Source organism: Dryas octopetala, chromosome 1, assembly GCF_963921425.1.
Source record: "Dryas octopetala chromosome 1, drDryOcto1.1, whole genome shotgun sequence".
In the NCBI taxonomy this organism is placed as follows: Eukaryota; Viridiplantae; Streptophyta; class Magnoliopsida; order Rosales; family Rosaceae; genus Dryas; species Dryas octopetala.
This window is the reverse complement of record NC_141366.1, coordinates 24069919-24091114: the sequence shown is the minus strand read 5'-3', so window position 1 is coordinate 24091114 and position 21196 is coordinate 24069919. Positions and strand designations below refer to the sequence as shown.

The 21196-nt window shown below is 35.0% G+C and overlaps 1 protein-coding gene and 1 pseudogene across 2 annotated transcripts; one reads left to right on the top strand and one right to left on the bottom strand.

The window, feature by feature from the left end:
* Positions 1-698: 698 nt before the first annotated feature.
* Positions 699-7699, bottom strand: FUS12 (proteasome family protein). Its single transcript, XM_086244870.1, has 12 exons — positions 7572-7699; positions 7351-7443; positions 7151-7229; positions 5723-5963; positions 5574-5648; positions 5346-5480; positions 2644-2831; positions 1888-1956; positions 1724-1814; positions 1483-1617; positions 1190-1302; positions 699-1079 (listed from the first exon to the last, which is right to left on the bottom strand). The coding sequence occupies exons 1-12, from the start codon at positions 7579-7581 to the stop codon at positions 989-991; spliced, it is 1320 nt and encodes a 439-aa protein (XP_086100996.1). The 5' UTR covers positions 7582-7699; the 3' UTR covers positions 699-988.
* Positions 7700-15642: 7943 nt separating this feature from the next.
* On the top strand, positions 15643-20915 carry LOC147299310 (putative serine/threonine-protein kinase PBL3; annotated as a pseudogene). The gene is made up of 6 exons (XR_015121909.1): positions 15643-16051; positions 17094-17419; positions 17509-17644; positions 18736-18872; positions 18965-19088; positions 20319-20915. The product of XR_015121909.1 is annotated as a putative serine/threonine-protein kinase PBL3 (transcript).
* The last annotated feature ends 281 nt before the right edge of the window (positions 20916-21196 follow it).

The following is a 21196-nucleotide window of genomic DNA, read 5'->3' as shown; positions in this document are numbered from 1 at the left end:
TTCTGTTAAAAAAGCTGACGTGGCACTTATATGGCATGAGTCCCTTTTCTAGTTATGTAAGATCTATGTGGACAAAAAAAATTATAAAAAATTGACATGGATCTTATTATTTTTTAGTTTAAAAATTATTTTTTATTATTTTTTTATCCACATAGATCTTACATAACTAAAAAATGATCTCATTATAGGGTCTTTTGCAATAACTGTGTGAAGTTCAGATGGCAAACTAAGAAGATTTAAGTTTCAGAGAGTAAAGTGAGAAAATAAATATATCTTACAAAGGGCAATGGTGTAAATAAACCTAAAATTTATTAGTTTAAGCTTTAAAATTAGTTTTTTTTTTTTGACAGAAATCTATAACGCAACAGCAGTGTTACAACTTACAACTCCCTAAATTGTAATTGCAAGGATTAAAACTTGGTTCAACCAGGGATTATTGTTAATTCCAGAATCAACATCCGGATTTTCATCCAGTATCAACATCCGGATTTTCATCCAGTATCGTACAAATTTCTTTGAAGGTAGGAATTGTCTTCTTTCGTTTTTTGATAGAAATTTTTTATTTTGGTCATACCTGAAAGTGTGAATATCCAACAAAGTTGGTTGTTTACACATTTGATGCGTCTTTTCCCACACTATGGCCAACCATTTAACAGTTTACCACATTTGTTCCGTGCATAACCAAACAGGCAAACATGTGTAGAATGTAGATGTATACCCTCCAAATGATGGAGTTGAGCTTCATTCCATGAACCACACAAATTTGATGGCTCTCCACCAACTGTTGGACACAATTTAATGTGATAAAATGGTTCTACTTACTCTAAAATACTTCAGAATGTTGTCATTAAACCAGCTAACAAATGAAACTATAAAGCTCGGTATTCACGTCTATTCACAGCTCATCCAGTAACTCAGCTATGACATAATAACAAAAAACTGGGCACCATACAGAATGAGATCATAAATGATATGTGTGCAATCATTCTCAGTATACTCGGTTGCTGATAGTATGGTAAAGAGACCTTAGTTGTGTGTTCCACTTATCTACGGCAGCATACTTCTTCATTCCCTTTGACCTGTGAAATGTTTGTGAATGAATCAGTGGCAAATTAAAAGAAAACATTAACTTAATCTACTATCAATGCATGGAATAGATAAAATCTATATATAAAACAAGTAAACTGACCTGTCGCCTCGCTCTAGGAGCCGGTTCACCTGATCAATATGTCCATCGATTCGGTTATCCAATATTAGTGAAACCAAGAGCTGCTCAACATCTTTCTCGGGCACATTAAGTTCCTGAATGTCAAAATAGTTCAGTAAGTTTAGAGGTGATATGACTAAGCACATAATGGCAGCAGCGGTGGCTATATTAATTAACATGTATGTAAACTAAAAGATAAAGCCCATCAGTTGTTTCTAAACAAATAATAATTAAACAACACAATGGGCTACGAACAGATAGAAACTATGGCTCACCTTTGATATGAAGGGAATGCGGATTCTTGTGTACGGCTTGATGAGTTTAAGCAGCACTTGGGTCCTAACATTCTTCAACAGATCTTCAATGTAGTTTCGGATGAATGGATCATCCATAATTGTTCTTCTATTACTCTGAAGAAAATACAAATAGCAAATCAACTTAGGGAAACAATATGGAAAGAAAGAGAAAAGGAAAAATTAAAGAAACAAATGTCATGTCAAGGTACAATAACTACACCTTCAGAATTTTCTCAAACTCCAAAATCTCATTTCGTTGATATGCTGCTATCAGATTTGTCATTGCCAAGATCTCAGGATCATTTTTATACCTGTGTAACAGAAATCATAAGAATAGCAACAAATGCAAGAACTTGAAAGAAAATAAATCTTTTAAAAACTTACGGCTTTGCTTCTTGACCATCAAATGGATTAACCTCAGACTCCATCAGCATATTAGCCAGAACTAAATATCTGTCAAGCCATGCACGTTGAAGATGGAGAGATTAATAAAACTTCGGGAATAATTCCATAAATTGCTAGAGAGGAATACAACCAAAAATTACATCTATCGTATGTAGCTTATCCTTTCAAGGGAATTTCATAATGAAATTTATACTTTAAATGCTTCGTCATCTTGTATTAGTTCTCAATTCAACGTTCTCAACACAATATAGCACTAAAAAAATTTAATTTCATTCATACCAAGACATGTCAAAGAACTTTCTAGTAAAAATTATACTTTAAAATTTAGTTATTGGTCAGACAATTTCTAACATATCCTATGCTAAAATAAAGATTCCAAATCTTAAATCCCAATTATAGATATTTATTATCCAAAGGCTCTTATAGACGATTCATTACTTTCATGTATTAGATGGGGCAATTTATTTTGTATGACTTCAACCCTGATGCATGGGGTTAAGGTGGGCAGATATTTCATGAGAAACGTGAGGCATTTTCCTCCATCATCATTATTAAACCTTACAATCTCAACTTCTTTCTCCTTGTAGACATAGCACATAACAATTAGTAGACTCACCACCATTTTTTAAAACTATCAAATTGTATACACACATACAAACACAAGAGAGAGAGAGAGAGGGAGAGAGAGAAATCCAAGTCAAAATAAAGAAGATTATTTGGCACTAGAGAGCATACTTCAAGCACTGTATACGCCTATGGTTCCCAGCTTCATCGTAGTTCTTAAAAGCCTCAAAAAAATCTGTGGCCGCTTCTGCCCACTGGCGCTCTGCCATATGCATCTTACCCCCACACTCACGAATTATTCCCATGATCCTAGGATGGGGTATTGCTGACTTGATTGCAAGAGCTTTTTGGTATAATTGCTGCATTCAACCAGTAAGATGCAGCTCAATCGCAACGGCAAACAGAAACCCAACATAATAAAAAGTATCGTTCTGAGTGAAATATTATTACAAAGCCAAAGTTAAGTCGGCCTTGTTGACCCTCTTACGAAACATAGCACACAAACCACAAAATCCATTATATTGTCATAACAAACTATCAGTAAGTGCCTCAGTGACAGTAAGGTCTAACACCCACCTTTATCTCCAAACATAAATAATGGATGGAGTATAAACTTTTTTTTACTTCTTAATTTCTCTCCCACAAGTCCAATGGAAATCACTATTTTCTTCGTTTACCAAGATTGGACCTTAAGTTCTACCCTAAAGGGAAGTAATGGAATTTCTCGAAATGCATGAAATGATATGCCTCAGTTTTATACATGGAACCTGGTGGACACCAGATCATATGGCATGATGTGAGCTACCAGATCGTTTGGAACCATTTTTTGGCCCTTAATTATTGCCTAGCAAAGAAGCTCCAGGTGTGGGTGACACCCATGTGTGGATACGCTTATTTATGTGCGTATTGGCACAGGGTACTCGATGGTTACTAAGGGATGAGAAGATATTCCCTTGGGGTTCATGGTATTTAAAGGTTGAAGTATTGTCCCCTTAGTTTCACGTGTCCTTCAAGGATGAGGCATTGTCTGGTCAGAACTCATTCAAGGGTGAGGTGTTCTTCGCTTCGATTTTCAAGAGCTGAGAATCACCCCCTTGGGATTGACACAAGGGCTAGGCATTATCCCCTTATAGGTTGATCCAAATATGAAAGAAACCTGGCTTTTAGTATTATGCATAAATTGTTATAAAATCATGATGAACTTTTATTATGCATAACTGTTGGTGATATTGATTAAAATGACAGTGAGGCAGACAACAAATTCTTACAAAATAATAAATGCATATTTTTACTATATAGAATTCTGTTCAGATTTTTCCTACTATGGTAGATGAGTGTAAGTGGTGCTCCTCTTACTTTTCGATTTCAAGCATTGGTAAATTTTGATGAACTAGACCTAGGACAACATGACCAGGTTGCAGATTTATTTTCAATTGATATTAAATATTTTTATATATAGTTTTAAAATGTATATTTGAAACACTAAATACATATATATATCTAACTATATCAATTAGTTACATTTTCATATAAAACAAAAAATTATTTACATTTTATTATAAAAACAAAACAAAAATTAGTTACATTTTCTTATAAAAAACAATTAGTTACATTTATTTTTAAGCAATACATATTTCATGATTTCTGTTCTTGGACTAAATTATTTATTCATAATAAAATTATCCACTTACATTTAAACGGTGAATCTAAACAACTACATATTGCCCACCCATTTGTTTTCACATACTCCAACTGCTCACAAACAAATCCTCCTTACTGCTTGGTTTTAAAACTACAAGAACACTTTTCAAATAAACAATTTCATTTTAACTGTATCTTATATCTAAAAATCATTTAACCAACCCTGATCATGGGGCATCAGAAACACCAGCAGACCTATTCACAACAAGAGCCAAAGACCAATCGTAGAGCATCAAACAAATTATTAATTGAGAAAATTGACTAAAATTCAGGAATTTAACATTAATTAATGTAAAACACAAACCTTTTATTTACTACAAGATCATACATAAAAGAGGTTCAATGTCTATCTAGTATAAAGTTCTTAACAATTGCATGTTCTAGTCAGTTTTTGGAGATGGCAGAATAAAATTATCCCTATGAGGGGGTCTGCAAACAACCCAAACAAACTTAGTTTTGTGTTGTTCAGGTTTGGCTCACTAGGTTCACAATAAGGCTTGAGCCAAGCTCAGCACAAGATTAATTCAAGCTTTAAACTTTGGGCTTGAGTCTGCCTCGCTAAGAATTTACTGAACTTGAGCTTTGATCAGTTAGTTTGATGAGCCTATCAACAGGTTGCACTTGAGCCGGATTCCTAAGCCTTGGAAAGAGAATATTAACGAAGTTTGATATTTATTCTTGAAGAATATTACCTATATATTGAACATTCCCCAAGTGCACCACATGTTATGATCCATGTTGATGACCAAAATGGAAGATTGAGAATAGGTACACATTCTTAGGAACAAACCTAGTGAAGTGTCACTCACATTTTCATTGCTTACGTAGTTTAGAAATTCAAATGTGGCTTCTAAGGTTGTGTTTGTCTTGTTTCTCTCAACTTTTTCAATATAGAAAAATTTTGCTTCCATCCTCGGGGGAAAAAAGGAAAGAGATGTTAAATGAAAAAGATTATTGGATTTATAGGAATACAATTGCATAAATGGAATCTCACACATCCAAGTGTCATCCATCATTGATAGGCATTATAAATGTACTGGTATTGATAATTTCTTTAAAATTGTATCATTCTTCTTTGATTAAACCCAATCCTAGAGATTGCATAGACAGATTATAGAGAGAAATACAGAGAGAGAGAGAGGCAGACCACAACAAAGATTGATGATTCTTACCTTGAGCTTTTTGTTATTTTTAGTCTCGGTGTACATTTGAATCTCAATTGCATAAACCTCCAGAAGTTGACTTCCTTTCTTTTGATCATCTGTACCATCTTCTTTTTGACAAGATTTATGGAGCTCCTTCAAAATCTAATAGTACAACACAGGTTATACTCAGCCTTTTTAGATCAGAAACAGCACAATGCTGAAAGGTATCATCTAAATTTTAAACACACAGATTACCTTATTCATTCGCCCATATTCACCCATATCAAACCAAATTTTGCAAAGCTTAAGATTTGTCTTGAACCAAAGTCTCTGCACAACAAGAGAGAAGAATATTACATTCGAAATTAGAAAGAAAAACCTTATGATAAAGATTATATTATTACCTCATTCTTTGCCTCTTCAAGGGCCTTTAGAGTTGTCTGATAAAACTCTTGCAGGAGACCAAAGTTCTGACTAGCTGACCCAGAAACAAAATCCATAATATTGTTTATGCATTTTTCACTGTAATTTCGTGTTACAGCTGATTTGATGTATGTCAACATCACCCTGTATGCATCCATCATTTCTTTATACCTCCCCAGACGATAGTAGAGCTTCACAGTTTGCTTCAAAGCTTTAAATCCCCTAGAAACAAATACAATCATAAAGGAACAGCTCCAACAAATGAATTGAGGAGGGAAAAAAAAGGCACAAGTATGGTAGTCCCATTGAAGAGTAATAAAAAAAAAGAGACAATATATAAGAATAAAGCTTGGATTGCACATGTACACCATAAACTAGACATCTTCTCTAGGATCATCATAAGTTTCAGAGAACAATGAACATTAATGCCCTGGTGCAAACTGATGAACACAAGCAGCTCATACACTTCCTCACCCCCCCGACCAAAAAAGAAATAATGTTCAACAAAAAAATTTGAATCAACTCGATCAGCCCATACAACCACCAGTTCAAATCTCAAGTCAGGATCATATATTCATTATTCTAATCCCCGTACAACCCAGCAACAACCAGAAACAAAAGGAAATTATCAAGGAATTCCAACATCAAACTGCCAAAAGCAATAACAAAATAATATGGGACTCGGGTGTTGAATAAATGTTTATAAAGTCATTTTATGATGGATTATCCAATTTAATATTAAGGTACCACAATTATACCCAATGATTTAATCTGATTCATTATGTTATTTATTGTCCAATTCCCTCCCAAATCATACTTCTCGCATAACTTAAATTGAAATGAACGTTTACTTTTATAAGATTTGTTTTATTATGCCCCGCTGACGATTATCACAGTCATACTAACTGATTGAACTTGATTTATTGTTTTACTATTCATTCTGCCATCATACTTCTTCCACAATTTAAGTGGCAATGGTATTCCAATTATCCCTATCATTTCTCAAGTTAAGAATACAGCCCTCCTCGATTCCTGATGATGCTTTCTCCTGTGAAAGATATAAAAGAACAACTAAAAGCAAATTTAAACACAAATCTCTAATTAATCACCGGAGGACTGTGGTACAGAAAATAACAATAAGGGCATTGTCTCTCTCTCTCCTCCTCACTCAAGCATTCTGCATTTGCTTCTCACTGAATTCTAACATCGTTTAACAATAAGGGCATTGTATATCATTCTAGAAATTGTATCAACAGCAAAAGCTATATAACACACTCTTTCTTTGGACTTCTTTCCTTCCCTCTAAAAAACTAGTGCCAATAAGCTAAAGTTTAAGGGGTACCCAAAATCATTTACTTTTTGCAGCTAACAATTTTTTATCAGGCAAAAAGTCATATGGTGGTACTCACCACTCAGCCTTCTCAGGCTCCATGCAAATTACTTCATCAAATCCTGAAAGTGCTCCTTCTGGATCTGTCTCAATCAAACCTAATGCAATGCGGCAAAGAGAAAATTACCCAAAAGAAAATAAACACAAACGCACCCTAAAATCAAAGGCTAAGAATAAGAACCCATTGAAATATACCCAAAAACTGAAAACCTCTAATACCTTTAGAGTTGTAGTATTGGTTCTCAATGTCAACGTCCTGTTCCTCAGGCTCCTCGTCCGAGTACTCGAATCCGTAATCCTCCATATCAGCATCTACAAACACATACACAACAAACCAGCAACGTTGTTATATATAATGTGGCATTCACCGAAAAACTCCAGAAAAACCCTAATCTCTGAAAGGAATTTTCGGGAATAAAAATCTCGGGAGAGAAACAAACCGGAACCCATGGCTGCCCAAGAGCCGAAATCGAATTCTGGGTTTTGAGAGCGTTTGGATTCGGAAGCTACTGGAAAGCAGAAGAGAGCAGAGAGAGAATGGAAGAGAAAGAGGATGGTTCAAATCCCCGTTTATTGTGTTTATTAGGGCATTCCGAGTCAATAGGCGCTTCGGCACGTTGCACGCAAACTTTGTGTCTCTCACGGTCATTTTAGATCACTACATTTTTCTATTTATTTTTTCCTTATATTCTCTTATATTTCGTTTCTTTTCCAAGTTCCAACAAAAAAAAAATGTTTCCTTTATTTTCCTTTCCTTTTCCTCAATATATTTCCTTTCTATTACTTTTTGGATCACACACAAAAATATAAGAGTTTAAGTTATAAACTCTACATTTATAGGTTCATTGACTTTAGGTACCAAATTATAATGTTTTTTCATTTCAACTACTAAAACATTTATGTCATATCACTTTAGGTACTAAATTTCAGTTTAGGTACCAACTTTAAAAAATATGGTTATATCCAACTGTGACTGTCTAACAGACATAACTTTTTTATTGATTTATTGTTTTTTCAATATTTGCAAGGCTTAAACTTTAATATTTAGTCTTTGGGTTATAGGACTTCATCCTCCAAACCTAAATCAAAAGTATGAAACCCTTAAAAATTTTGATTTTTTATAAATTTTAAATAATCACAACTGTGATTGTTCGACAATTACAACTGTAACTGTTCGACAGTCACAACTGTATAACAATCTGATTTGTGACCTAATCCAAAATGTTTTACTCTAGGTTAGTACCTAAACTAAAAAAAATTAGTGTATTGCTGCTTTATTAAAAAACTATTGATATTTGGTATTTAATCATAATTTTCTATACATTTATATCTTCAATTCCCACCAAAGCTTTTTAATATTGTTTATTTTAACTCATAAGTGAATACTCTAAGTAACAGTTGTCGACTAGTTTTTATACGATTTCCCTAAAATACTTGGTCTTCATGTAAACTTTAATTGATTCGACTCAGCTCTTGATTTGTCATCAGCAATCTTGTTATCATCTACAATCTCTCGTGAGTGATCTTCTCAATTTCAGTGATTATGTATCTCTAATATGAAGTTCTTTGATGATTTATAGCCATGAGCTTTTTGGTGATCGGCTTACGTATTTTGTCTTCAATTTAGGTGTTATCTATGGGATATGTATTAATTTTGAGGAATTTAATTATTGCATAAATAACAATTATATTTGTGATAATGTAGAGTGTTGTCACACTTTGGAAGAGTTAATTACACTTACACTCCCTGAAGTTTATCGCTTTTTCACATATACCCCCTGAGGTTTCAAAAATTACACATACACCCCCTGAGGTTTCAAAACTGTTGTATATAACCCTCTATAATGAGACGAAAAATGATGAGAAATTATGCAAAAAGGCATGCTAATGGGTTAAATGGCCTAATAAGATTACTTAAGGTGTAAAGTTCAACCTCAATACAAATATTTTCTTTTTTGTTTATTTATTTTTTTCTCTTGTAGGGGGTTATATGCAATAGTTTTGAAACTTCAGGGGGTGTATATGTAATTTTTGAAACCCCAAGGGGTGTATGTGAAAAGGCGATAAACCTCAAGAGGTGTAAGTGTAATTAACTCCACATTGGAATAATATAAACTTGCATAGTGATTTATAAGGGTTTTGGGCTACTTCTCTTATTGCCAATTGGTTTTGGGATGGATGTCTAGATTTCTACATGGTATCAGAGCAAACTCACTTATGTCTGTTAGGCTGAGTGGCCACACGTGCTTCACGTCACTTAGGGTTGGGCATCAACCCGTCCGACCCAACGAAACCACCTCCACCGACTGCCACCAACCCAAAAAACCATCGTCTGTCACCACCTACAAACCACCAACCCGCTCAACCCAATTATTATTGGCCCAACTTCGGTTTTCGGCTTCTGCCGACCGCACACGGACCGACTCTCCCGTCTTCTCCTAAACTTCGGCGACATCGCCGTTTTGCTCGTCGCTCATCTCCTTCTCCTTCTCTGTAGGCTCCACCTTCTTGGCCCCAACGTTTCGAAGCTCAACCATGACGTCAGCGATAGAGTGGTACTTCTGCATCTGGAGCTGAGCTGCGACGGCGATGGAGTGGTACTTCTGCATCTGTTTATGCCTCCACCGACTGCCATCACTGGAGTCTCTTCTCGTCGTCATTGTCGGCTCCAACCGAACCCTATCAACACCGCCCACAACCTGACAACATCAAGAACCGAGTAGACCAAAAAGGGGTGGGTCGGTGGCGGGCCGACACCACCGCAAACCATGTTTCTCGGGAGGCCGACGGTTTGGGCTTAATGGCTTATAAGAGTCTTAGGCTACTCCTCTTATTGTCAATTAATTTTGAAATGAATGTCTAGATTTTTTCAATATTATATATTGTTTCAGATCAATGTTTGATTGCTTTGCTTTAGTCTTTGATTTTTCAAGTAATATAGCAAATGTTCTTTGTGATTTTTTATTTTCTATCTCGTTTTGTTATTCTTAGTTTTTTTATTTTTTTACTTTATGTGTTCTTCTTTTGATTTCATTTCTTTGAATATGGACGTGAAATTTTCTTTAACTCATTCTTTAAAATTTTAACTAACCTACCAAAAGCATATTAAATTTTTTTTTAAATATGTGATTCCCTTCATATATTGCAACGTTTTTTTTTACGGTGCCTTTTTTTCTCTTATTGTTGCAGGACCGATACTCAGATACTAAAGAGCACTGATACTGAAGGATAGTCAGCGTTTTGGTACTTAGCATACATTGCAACGTTTTTTTTTATTCTGCCTCTTTTATATTATGGCTGCACATATACTGAAGGACAATCACCTTTTTTATTTTTTTATTTTAGAAACCATATACAGACATGACACATACTAAAGGACAGACACCATTTTTATAAATTTTAAAAGAGGGCTGCTATTTGCACACCCTCTTTTTTCTTTTTGCACACCCCTTCTAAAAAAAAAAAGAAAAAAAAACTCAAAGAAAAAGACTACTTTGGCCCTCCCCTCAACCACACACCCACACACCCCATTCCCATCCTTTTTTCTTTTTTTTTTCTTCTTCACCGTCAACCTTGGTTGCCGCCCACACGCTGCTACACCTCCCCTTCCGCCCGCAGCACATCGTCTTCCACCTCGAAGCCCAGAACCAGCCACCATTAAAAAAAAAAAAAATGCAGTTTGGCGGACCAGTGCCGAACCGGGCTGTTTCGTTCGGCAGTCATCCGCCGAATATAACAGGATTGTTCGGCGGATGAGTGCCGAACGAAACAGCCCAGTTCTGCACTGGTCCGCGGAACCTGCCGAACTGAAATTTTTTTTTTTAATGGTGTTCGGAGGGGAGGAGAGAGAGGGAGGGTGGTGCTGCAGAAGAAGAGAGAGAGAGATAGGAGGGTGGTGTTGCGGGGAGGAGAGAAAGAGGTCGGTGCTGCGGGGAGGAGAGAGAAAGGGAAGTGGTCGGTGAGGGAAGGAGAGAGGGAGGGAGGTGGTCGGGTGAGGGAGGGGGAGGAGCTGTGTTTTTTTTTTTTTTTTTGGGTATGAGTTGATGGGGTGTGGTGGGTGAAGGGGTGTGTTGTGAGAAATTTTGTGAAATGTATGAAATAGGGGTATTAGGGTAATTGGAGGGGTGTGTTAAAGAGAAATTTTAAATTTTAAGAGAAGATAGGGGGTGTGTAGGAGAAAGTGTGTGCAAAAAGAAAAAAAAAGGGTGTGCAAATAGCAACCCTCTTTTAAAAACCACATACTGAAGAACAATCACCATTTGGGCACATAACATATATACTTACAACTTGTTTTACCGTGCCTATCTTTGCTCTCATGGCTGCTGGACACATACTAAAGGATAGTCACCCTTTGGGCACTTAGCATATTAAACCACATAATTATGAATTTTAAATTAAGATAAAAAGGTAAGTATGAAACCCATTTTTTCATATTTTAAACTCCTAATCTCATTCTAAATGACAAATACCATTTAGTTAAGCTTCCAATTAATCTCATTGGCAAAAAAAAAAAAATAGTGACTACTTTATATTATATGAAACAACAAAAATGCAAAAAAAATAAACAATATACAAAGAAACTGTATTTGTAGTACAGACAGTACAACATTCATTACAACATGTAAATATGGAACTCATTTTTCATGTTTTAAATCGCTAATTTGATTTAAATGACATATACCATTCATTTAAGCTTCCAATTCATCTTAAAAAAAAAAAAAAAAACCTAGTGAATGTAACACAATGTCCAAAACTAACAAAATAACACACAAACTTTAAAGGACATAAGCATAAAAAATCTAACAAACAATCATTTGGAAACACCAAACTAGTACTAGATAGCTTTATGTACATTAAGCAGTAAATAAACTTGGAAAAGAATCATTTATAAATTAATTTTCAAATATAAATTCAATCAGTCATTGTACTACTGTTACCCCCAAAAATCACAGCGAGATTCCGCCGGAGTTCCTGGCAAATAATACTGTAGTCCTAGTTGTTGCGGGAGCGTGCCACTGTTCTCAGCCGGGATGGCCGTAACAGAATTTAGATTTGATGGTTTGTATGGTTTGCGCTAGATTTTTCTTCTTCAACCAAGTGATTGCATGGCGAGCAAGGAACAAAGACTCACCAAAGGTTCACACTGCCTTGATCCTCAAGGACTTTGTTTAAACATCAAAGGTTTATGTGACTATTGCTTCAAATTCATAAATGCGAATAACATTTTGCTGAGTGATTGGATGCATGAAATAACAATGAACTTTAACAAAGAACATATGCACAATATGGTTTTCCTGGAAACGAGACACAATGGTAGTTCTAACAATAAACCTCATGATTGATACACAAAATTTGGCTGTCGAAACTTACAAGAAAATCAATACCAAGGGAGTAGCCTTAGCAGAATTTACAAAAACATGAAATGTTTAGAGATTAAGGATTTAAAATGATCAAATGCAAATAGCTTATGAGTAGGTAGTTGTGTGACTGAGGAGTTGTGAGGTTGAGAAGATGAAGATCTTGAGAGTTTGGGGAGAAATTGAGAGCTTGGGAGGTTGGATATTGATTTTCAAGACTTATGTCTTTTTGTGTTGATCGTGGATGCTCTTTCTGTTGGATGCTTCCCCTTTTATACTCAAATTTCCTAAGTGTGAACACCCCAGTTATGCCACCCATCAAGGGAACTTGTTTCTGATCATTCTCTACACATCCGATGGTGGAAGCTGGTTTTAGAACTTGTTCCAACGATGTCAGTCCCATATATGTTTTTTTTCGAAACTTGTTCTTGTCCATATCTGATGGTGGGATTTGTGTTAGTTCCTTATTCACTTCATTTGTTGATCGCTCTGACTTCTGACAAAAAGATGCTTCTTTGTTGTTCTTTGCTCTATTGCCCGACGAAGATTGGTGAAGTCGATCATTCTCGGCCAGATAGAACACTTGTGATTTCTAAAGTACTGCTCTTTCCGGCGGAAGGATCTCGCCGAGAACAAACTTATTGTTATGTTCGTCATGCAATAGATTCCAAATGGCACAATTTGAGCAACATGTGGTGATTTATCCAAAGTTTGGACTTATGAGTTGGGCTTGGTTATTGGGCTTTAGTGAATTTGGATTTGGCCATGATTTTGGCCCAACACCAAATTATGATGTAAATAACTACATAATCTAAAAATATGTAAACATAAAATCAATTAAAACCCAAAAAACAAATTTATAACCCTAAACCTCAATTCTAAACTCTAAACGTCAATTCTAAACTCCAAATCAAGATAAACTTAACTTAAAATCAAAATAACGAAACAAAATAAATCAAAATTATAAACTAAATAAATCAGACACTGTCATACAGTCACAAATAGTTAAACAGTTTAAAACATACATTATCAGATAGACACTGCCTGAGTGATCGATCATAGAGATTATAGATCGCGTAGCTTATTCTAGATCTAACTCCAATAATCACATACATAGCAATACCATCACTAAATCCACTAGATCATGCACAACCAATGCCTAATCTACCAATTATTTTCAAAGGTCCGTTAGATTGTAGGTTCCGACAACTAAAACTGTTGGTTTGAAGGAAAACCAGCCAAGTAAGTTGACTTGAAGGCCAAAATTCAAAAAAGGGCTAACCCAGTGCATCTGAAAAAAAAAATTAGTGCATTTGTAAAAAACCCAATGCATCTGTACAAAAAAAATCAGTGCATTTGTAAAAATACAACAAGTGCATTTGCGAAATCAGCGCATCTGTAAAAATACAACAAATGCATCCGTATAAACTCCAGAAAATATCTCTTACACTAACTTATTAATTTAAGGTCCCTTACATCAAGTTTATTAGTGGTTTGGTTCTAGGATATAATTTACTATATTTTCATATCACTCTTAATTTCACAACAAAAAAAAAAAATTAGACTCAACAACATATTCCACTCAAAATCAAGCAACATATCAGGCTATAAAAATTAGAAACAACAACATATTCTACTTAAAACAAGAAACATATCCAGAAAATGAAAAAATAAAATACATGAAAGTTAGTCCTAATTTAAAACTAATTGGCAAGTGAGAAAGTATTGTTTGGCAAATGAGAAAATTGATGAAGAGGATTGCAAAGCGGTTAAGCCACAAGTAGTTCTGATTGTTTGAGTTTCTCATTTAATAATTTGAAAAATTAAAAGACAAAATAAACAATAATGCAATAGGAATGTGAAAAAGGAAACCCTAGAAAATTGGAATATGAGAAAGGTGAAAATTGAGATCTAGAGGGGGAGGGAGAGTGTTTTGTACTTGAAAGCCTCTAAGAGAGAGTTATATGACGTGGATTACATAGAAATAGAGGGTGAGAGAGAGAGAGAGAGAGAGAGAGAGAGAGAGAGAGAGAGAGAGAGAGAGAGATTAAAAACTAGGAGGACACATTGGTAATTTTTTAAAGCCCAAACATCCATGATGTCAACAAGTGAATTTGACTATTGACTAAAGTGAGAAAAAAAATTTAAACTCATTGACTTTTATTGCAAGAAAACTCAAAGTGATTATTATGTAATACTGAAAAATTTTATTGATTTAAATGATATTTGCTATAATTTAATTGGGTTATCACTAAATAAATAAAGAAAAGAGATAATTGCCATTTTGCTCCTTATATTATTGCACTTGTATCAATTTGTTCACTTGACTTCCAATATGGATGATTAAGGTACTTGACTTTCCAATGAATGCTTATATTCTCACCTCCTATCTTATTTCCTCACCCACTTTTTACACCCACTATTAAATTTAAAAAAAAAAAATATAAAAACACTCTTCTCACCTCCCATTATTTCTATAATACCTTTTGATATACCAATTTAAACACCCACCTATTAAATATTCTTCTCACCCCCTTTAACTATCATTCCACTCACCCATCTAAATCTTTTTTTCAAATAGCAAAAAAGATCCTTATACCCATCCTATAATTCTTATGAAAAAAGATGGGTGAGTGAAATGATAGTTAAAGAGGGTGAGAAAAGTGTTTAGTAGGTGAGTGTTTTAGTTGGTATATATCAAATGGTATTATAGGAATAATGAGAGATGAGAAGAGCGTTTTATATATTTTTTTAAATTTAATATTGGGTGCAAAAATAAGGTAAGTGGAGAAATAAGACAAGGGGTGAGAATATAAACACTCCTTTCCAATTTTTCAATTGGAGTAATTTCATTAATTTGTTTGTTTTTCATTCAATGCTCCGTTTACACAAAGTCAAATGCCCATTACGAAATGTCTTTATTAAGAAAAAATAATAGTTACATGTCTATCACTTATATCAATTTATCAAACAAATTGATGAAATAGCCTCAATTGATAAAACTGAAAAGAGTCAAAATGACAACTTTATGATTCTCTAAAGAAAAAGACTTAGACTATCAAAAGTCAAAACAATTAATAAATAAGTAAACAAAGTGAGGCGACATGCATAATAACTTAATAAGGAGAGACACGGCGGCGGTCAAGTGAATTTTCCACGACGAAGATATTTAATCCAGATGAGGAAGGGCGGAAGGCACAGAGTCAAAACCATTAATAGCACGGAACAGAGTGGGACCAAAATTTCTCTGTTTTTCTCTCTAGTATATTTCTTAATTTAAAGTTTCAACAGTAGAGTAATACTTTTCTGCACAAGTAGTTTTCGTTTATTCAACGGCTGAATTCTTCCATTGACTAAAAAGCTTCGATCAGCACATCAGCAGCTTTTTGTCAATGGACGACCCTGCTCTCCTACTACATTCTCCTACAAAGTGGCCTTTCATATTTCATCAGAGACTCAGTCAGTCATCCTCTTCTGCTTCTCCTTTTCCTCCACGATGGGGAACATCTGCAGAAAACCTGCTAAGTGTGCTCATGCTTCTTCCAACATCTTCTCTAGATCTGGTAATTGCTACTTTAATATATATATATATATATGTGTGTGTGTGTGTGTGTGTAACTTCCTAATTTTGCTCTTAATTTAATTTTTTATGTACTAATTTCATATTTTCATGTTGTATATGTTATTTTTAACTTGTGTCTCTGTCTGTTAATTAGATTATGGCATACTTTGATGGTTTTACATTTTAATTTCACTTTTAAAAAAATACCCTTTTCCAGTACATGATTAAATATTATGAATTTGTGGGTGTACTTTGAGTCTTTGATGCTTTATTATAATCTTCAAGATGTGAGCTTCAACCCTTTTGATGTTTTACCTTCTACGTTAACTAGTCTTTCTTTGTTATGGCTGTATTTATCGTTTGCGTTGTATATGTCCATACCTCCTATGTCTGGTCTCTCTTTTGATTAATGGTTGTCACTCTCATTGTTTCTTCAATATATTGATTTTTAATTGTGTTTTTTTTTTGTACTTGATCATATCCTAAATTGATATTCTGAGTATTTCTATCCCATAACTGTTATATTGTTGTCTGTATTAGAACCAGTCCATGTAATTAGTAGAGATTAGTTAATTTGGTCAGTCTGAGTTCCCAACTGATCACCGCTTACTGCTACCTTTTGATGGAAATAAAGGCAAGGCCTAATGCTATCTCAATATCATTTCAGTACTGTAATTTTCCTAGGCATGTGTAAATGTATGCTGTCTAATCCCCCCCCCCCACTTAATTGTGTGTAAACTACAGTACTGATATGCTATCTCAATATCATATCAGTACTGTAGTTTCTGTTCATTATGCAGCTGATTCTGCATATATTTCTTGTTCAAGGGTGAAGGAAATACAACCTGATGAAACTAAATGAAACTTACATACATGCTTAGTTTCGTGTTTCTATAGCCAGCACTGTCTACTTATTTATGGTTGTTTAATTTTGTTTCTTTAACATAGTTTTTTGATCATTTTTACTCGATCCATAGTAATTTGAAGGTGAAGAAAATGTATATATAATGTCTGCTTTTTACCCTTTTCTTATACCCTTCTAGGAAGTACACAATCTAATGGCAAGGGACAGCAGGATTCAACCTCTACTATCCAGAAAACACCATTGGGAGGTTTGAATAAGGCTTTCATAGCATCCAAAGCTGATACATCTGTCCCTACCCACCTCAAGTCCTTTAGATTCAATGATCTCAAGAATGCTACCAAGAACTTCCGCCCAGACAGCCTGCTTGGAGAGGGAGGGTTTGGGTGGGTATTCAAAGGATGGATTGACGCAAACACCTTAGCTCCCACCAGACCAGGAACTGGTTTAGTGGTGGCTGTCAAGAGACTCAAGCAAGAAAGCTTTCAAGGCCACAAGGAATGGCTTGTATGTACAATCTGGAACCTTGCTTTTTCTTTATATTAGACTTTACTATTCATATTCTGAAGTTGAATGTGTTTTCAACTAATTGGCAGGCAGAAGTTAACTATCTTGGTCAGCTTCGCCACGAAAATCTTGTGAAACTCATAGGTTATTGCTCAGAATCTGACAATAGACTTATAGTTTACGAGTGTATGCCTAGGGGAAGTTTGGAGAATCATTTGTTCAGGAGTAAGTATAAATACATATCTTTTTGCCATATTTATTTCAGTTACTTGTGTTGTTTCTTCTTATCAATTTGTATGTACATTTGTTACTTGGGTTTGTAGTTTGTACATATAGAGAGACATATTTCTGGTTTCAAATAATATTTAACCTGAAAAATGGACCTACAATATTATCATTGTGTGCTGTTCAATTACGATCATTATCAGTAGACAATAGCTTGGGTTTGTACATATAGATAGACATATTTCTGGTTTCAAATAATATTTAACCTGAAAAATGGACTACAATACTATCATTGTATGCTGTTGAATTTGGATCATTATCAGTAGACAATAGCTGTTTAGAAAACTGATGCTATTTTAAACTAGATGCCCTATAATTTTCCAGTTCATGCTTATGCAATACTTGATCTTTAAGATATCCTACAGCTGCCTAATTCTACTCTGCTGTTGAAATAAATGTCTTTCAACAAGAACTATGAGCTTCCTCTGGTATTCTAATTTTTCAAATTTTACTAGAACCTTTACTGAATCCTCATTTAATATCTATCCATTTAACTTTTGAATTCTATAACAAGAAGCTAGATGCTTAATAACAAGGCAAGTAGAAGATGCTTTCTCTGTTTTATTGGATTTGTTGCATAGAGCTAGGGAATTCCCTTCCTAAAGAAATAGTACTCGAATTTGAAAAAGTTTAGTTATTTTCTTTGATGAAGTATTTATACGAGCTCCTAGGCTTTAACACCTGCTGTCCTGTTTTTAACCATGACTGGTAATGGGGCTAGGACCCCTGGGAAATGATTGGTAGCCATAGTGAAGGGAAACAGACACCATTTTCTTGGTTTCTATATGAAGGACATTTTTATCTGTTTTCTGAAAATGGTTCCTTAAAATTTGTTTCCAAGAAAGTGGAAAGACATTTGGGGATTCTTCATGTGACTATTAGCCTGCATGCTTCCTGACTATTTAAGGGGACAGTTGTCGTGAAAAACAATATTGCATCATCCACAAAAGGAAATGTTATTGTCAAATAAATATTCTTTCTTGTTAGGAGGTACCTGAACCATAACTCTGTTTTCCTGTGTTCTCGTGCAGAAGGTGTTCAACCTATTACTTGGGCTATACGGATGAATATTGCAATTGATGTTGCACGGGGGTTGTCCTTCTTACATAGTTTAGATGCTAATGTCATTTACCGTGACTTGAAAGCTTCCAACATTCTACTTGATTCAGTATGCTTAAACATCAAAAGTTCTGATTTGTTAACCAATTAATGCTCATCTATAATCATAAGCCTGATAGAGTTTTGATATAATTTATGTAGGATTTTAATGCAAGGCTTTCAGATTTTGGCTTAGCAAGGGATGGTCCTACTGGAGATAACACTCATGTTTCAACCAGAGTCGTGGGAACTAGAGGATACGCTGCACCAGAATATGTTGCTACAGGTCAGTGTTATCTTCCATTTGCATCATTATAATTTCAAGGATAATCTTGGAAAAGAGAACATGTGCAAATAATATTAGCTACAAAATAAAAAAGAATGAAAAGAAAAAAGCACACTCCTCAACCACACAGAACATCGCCTTATTAATGGTCATATATAGGAGGGCAAGTTCACCACGAAATGATTCAATCATACATCAGGCTAAAGCATGCTGGGTGACTTATTCACTTCAAATTAAATTTTTGATTAACTATACTTTAATGTTTGAACCAACATATAATCCAGCACATGAATTAATGGTTAACAACTTTCTTTTTCCTATAGAAAATATAAGCTTAGTCTCCCCCCTCAAGAAAAAGTAAAAGACAAAAAAAAAAAAAAGCTTAGCCGCTCTCTCAAAATAAGATCAATTCATGTCTGTGAATGCCAACACAAGGACCAACTTCTATGTTTCCCTATGTCGTTCTGCATCCAACAAGCTCTTAAGTTCAAAATTGGATTACGTTGTGAGTCATCTCTAGTTTTTCCAATGGGTGAGGCCATGTTGTCATGTTCTTTTATGCTTCCCACACATTGAAGCAACATTTTCTACTGATTGGACTTGGTCAGATGCCTAGTTATCCCATCAGATATTTGGTCCATTCTATTCTGCTAAAGGGGTTCTGGCCCTTGTTCATCTCAGTTTTGCTGTTCAATCGAGTTAAACTGGTTCGGGTTGTGTCTTATATATGTGTCTCATTTTGATTGGTTCTTCTTACCTGAGATGTTTTTTTTTTTCAACTTATTTTTGTTTGTTAGGACCAGTTTTCATCTTTGTTTCTTCAGCTTCCATTTGTGAATAGCTAAATCTATCAATATGGCAAGAAAATTGTATATATTCCTTGTCGTGAAAACTAGTGAATAAATATTTCTTTTAAGCTCTCTTTCTTTCTATTCATCCTTTCTTCTTGGTTCGTTCTATAGTAGTTGCAAGGATGACCAACCATAAAATAAGAACAATAAACCACAAAAAAATGTGTTCTATATGTCAGTGAATTGAAAGCAACATTACGAATATCTCATTATAAGAAAAAAGAAAGAACAAAAAAAGGTATTTGAAGAAGGGAAACTTATTTTCATTGTAGAAAGAAATACAAAATCATTATGAGATTGATCTAACCAATTATGTAATGTATTGACTAAAGGAACTTTTTTTCCCTCTTCATCTAATTTAATGGTTCAAAATGAGCAGGTCACTTGACACCGAAGAGCGATGTGTACAGCTTTGGCGTAGTTCTGTTAGAGCTACTATCGGGAAGACGAGCAATGGATGATGAGAGAGCTGGGAGTGTTGAGGAAACATTGGTGGATTGGGCAAAGCCATTCCTGAGTGATAGTAGACGAGTTTTGAGAATCATGGACACAAGGTTGGGGGGTCAGTACTCCAAGAAGGCAGCCCAAGCCGCAGCTGCACTTGCTTTACAGTGCCTCCATACAGACCCAAAGAATAGGCCACTCATGATTGATGTTCTGGCCACATTGGAACGACTCCACACAAAGAACACTCTACAGACTCAACAACATAAGTTAGACCGTCATGGGGGTCAAGCATTTCAACCACCCTCACAAGATAACAAGTTCAAATACAAACTTGGAATGAATTGAGTTTTGCTAATTTGTAGACATAGCTTTGGTATGTATGTAGCACAAATGTGATTTTTATATTCCTTGGGTATATACAAGAAAAAAATAATTGAAGACACATTATAGTCATGCTTGCTTGTGAGTGTTGTGAGATTGTACAATGTATCGCGGGGATTGATAAATCTATGGACTCATTTGGTACTCCTCACTATTAAGGACTTCACTATTTCCTAGGCTTGTCCTGGACTCTATGGGATAGGCTTAGGCTTGTCCTACGTTTGGTGGTGCATCACGCCTTCACTATTTCTCACTTTTTTTTTTCTTTTTTCTTCCCCTTTTCCAATTTCTCTCTTCTCATCTCCCTCTCTCTCCCATTTTCTTTTTCTTCCCCGAGGTCACTACCTCTCTATCTCGACATCATCTTCTCCAGCCCACACCGATCGGTGAGACCACAACAATCACCACCTTCTCACTCTTCTCTCTCTA

What these genes read in the sequence shown, in the direction of transcription:
- FUS12 (XM_086244870.1), bottom strand. An exon ending in CCAATACTACAACTCTAAAG is followed by an intron (nt 7,230 to 7,350) that starts GTATTAGAGGTT and finishes GCATTGCATTAG; the next exon opens with GTTTGATTGAGACAGATCCA. An exon ending in AATATGGGCGAATGAATAAG is followed by an intron (nt 5,481 to 5,573) that starts GTAATCTGTGTG and finishes TTGTACTATTAG; the next exon opens with ATTTTGAAGGAGCTCCATAA.